This window comes from Austrofundulus limnaeus, unplaced genomic scaffold, assembly GCF_001266775.1.
Source record: "Austrofundulus limnaeus strain Quisiro unplaced genomic scaffold, Austrofundulus_limnaeus-1.0 Scaffold526, whole genome shotgun sequence".
Taxonomy (NCBI): Eukaryota; Metazoa; Chordata; class Actinopteri; order Cyprinodontiformes; family Rivulidae; genus Austrofundulus; species Austrofundulus limnaeus.
The window spans coordinates 167,889-170,541 of NW_013952928.1; the positions used below are offsets into that span (position 1 = coordinate 167,889).

General features: G+C 35.5%; 1 protein-coding gene across 1 annotated transcript in view; it reads right to left on the reverse strand.

The window, feature by feature from the left end:
* The window catches only part of ubxn4 (UBX domain protein 4), a gene marked incomplete at its 5' end in the record, with an annotated part of 31,469 nt that extends 30,293 nt beyond the window's left edge, over positions 1-1,176 (reverse strand). Inside the window, 1 exon segment of the mRNA XM_014026118.1 lies at positions 1,148-1,176. Coding sequence (XP_013881572.1) covers positions 1,148-1,176 — 29 coding nt within the window.
* Positions 1,177-2,653: the final 1,477 nt, after the last annotated feature.

Sequence of the window (2,653 nt, forward strand, 5' to 3'; positions counted from 1 at the left end):
TGATAAAAATTACAGTCTTCTACAAGCTTTGCAAGTGGGAATACCTGAAAAATCAACAGTGTATCAAATACTTGTTCTCCCCACTGTATCTGGTGTGGCATGCCAGAGAGAAAATGCTGCTACTACTTTCTACCAGAGACCAAAAAGTGCAACGAGAAAGCATGAAAAGGTAACCGTTAAACTTCATGAGCAGAAACTGAAATATCTGAAAGAAGAGCATAAAATGAAAAATAAAATTTTACAGGTTGAATAGGATATAAAAATCAGGGCTGCTCAAAGCTATGCTGAACAATGGGATTAAATAAATTGTTTAAATAAAATGTTCTCTCATTTGGCAAGACTGTTAGTAATGTCACCACAAACTACATTTTAAATCAGCCTTGGTGGTTCATTTTTCTGCATACTTTTACATTTTGTACACAACAAACACTACTAAAGCCTAAATAAGCCATAATCAATATACTCCATGGTTTAATACATCTTTATGTAACTGAAGTGCTGCAATGTGAAAGCATTGACATCCCAGTGCCAGTGGTTATTTCCTGCCACTGCCACTGGCACATCATCATCCTGATCTTCCATTGGAGGATCTGGACAATCATGCTGCTTCAGGNAAAAAGAGCTGCTAAAAGTATAAATAACTGTGTTAAATCATTTTCATTTATTCAGAAGCCGCAGCATTTATTCTCAATACTTCATGCTGCCAAACTGTCTGTGCTCCCTTTCACAGAGAATACTAAGCAGAAGTTAAACCTGCCTCCTTGAGGGATTAATTTAAGCTTTAATTTAGTCACAGAGTAGTTCTGATCCACCTTCCTGCAATTGGCTTTGTTTAATACAGAATAGACTAAATCTGCGACTATTTTAAGACACGACTGTGCAAGGGACTTAGAGTTAAACCAGCTCAAACAGCATTTTAGTCTGAGATTAGCCTTGAGCCTTGTCTGCAAAACCTGCCCTTAATTTACATATTTATTTATTCTTCATCATGTCTCATTAGCTCATATTTGAAAGAAAATACAAGTTCATCACTTCATCAGGACCTGAGAGACACATTTTTTTGCATTTGAGTGTATTTGAAATGACAAATACAAATGACTAAACAGACGTTTAACAAATAATTAACTTTTAGAAGAAGAAAGGATACAGATCTGGGAGAACTGCACACATGTGTCACTATGGGAAAAAAAGACAACGTTAGAATAAAATTAATCACAACCAAATTGAAGAAAAAAACACACAAATTGCAGTTTTCTGGGCACAGTGGTGGAGAGTTGACAGTTCAGGCTCCTTGTGGTCCTTGAGCTGACCGTGAACATGTCTGTAGACCAAACAATTTTATAATCCAACAGCTGAAACTTGGACCAAACTGAGTCATGATGAAACAGTACAATGATCCCAAACACAGCAGCTAATAAATCTACAATAAAATGGCTCAGTATCCAGACTAAGTTCAGAACCTCAACCTGATGGAAACCTGTGGTGGAACCTTACAAGAACCGAGCAAAACCAATGTCTGAAACTTCAATGAAATGAAGAAACATTGGGAAGAAGAGTGGGACAATATTCTCCCACAACCACGTGGGTTGTGTTGCTGCTGCATCACAGGCTGGGCTTAAGTTTTAATAACGAGACTTGTCAATCATTTTATTATATATTTCCCTTTTTGTGACTATAATTTTCATCTACTGTATTTCTAACAGAGAGGGCTAAATATGCATGTGAAAGTCATTTTCAAAGTTAATTTGATTTCTATAGTTTTCAAGATGTCTGGCTTGGCACTTTATGACTCTCAAAATATATCAAAAACTTCCTCTTTGTAAAGAACTAAACGGTGGTCTGCAGCAGCTTTATTGTCCCTAGTTCCTTTTTGTGTACAGCTCTGCTGCTGGTGGTCCCACTGCCTAACTGCAGGTATTATGCTAGGTTTTCTCATGGCTCAGTGAAAAGCATTCACAAGAGATTAGGCTTTAAATCATCATCATTAGTTTAAAAAGATAATAAAAGCAAAAAAAAAAAATTATATATGGAAATTGTTACTTTGTGTATATTTTAAGGTTTTAAATTATTCAAATTTGACCTCAAGTATACAAAAACACAAAAGAAGCTGTAAGTTAAGGCTTTTTAGATGTCTTCATTCATTCATTCATTCAGGCATGCGTGCATGCATGCACCATCCTGCAATAGTCAGTTGAGGTCTTGTGTTCATGCGACTTTTTTTCTTGTGGGTAGAAAGCTGAAAAGTTTGTGACTGCTAAGCTGAACGGCAAAAATTTAAGTTTTGTTAAATAAAGATTTGTGTAAATCAAGCTTTAGTTTGTTTTGTTCATTGGAAAATTTGTATGGCTCAACCTCAAATTGAGACTTTTTTTTGCTACTGTACTGACCAATAAAGCAACATAATTCAGATCAACAACATTATACACTGCTCAAAAAAATAAAGGGAACACTTAAACAATGCACACTAAGTCCAAGTAAATCAAACTTTTGTGAAGCACATTCAACTCTGTACAGAACAAAGTACTCAATGCGAATATTTCATTGATTAAGATCGGGAGTTAGCGTGTTTTGTTTAAGTGTTCTCTTTATTTTTTGAGCAGTAGTGTTCCCTTTATTTTTTTGAGCAGTGTATGTATGTATGTATGTATGTATG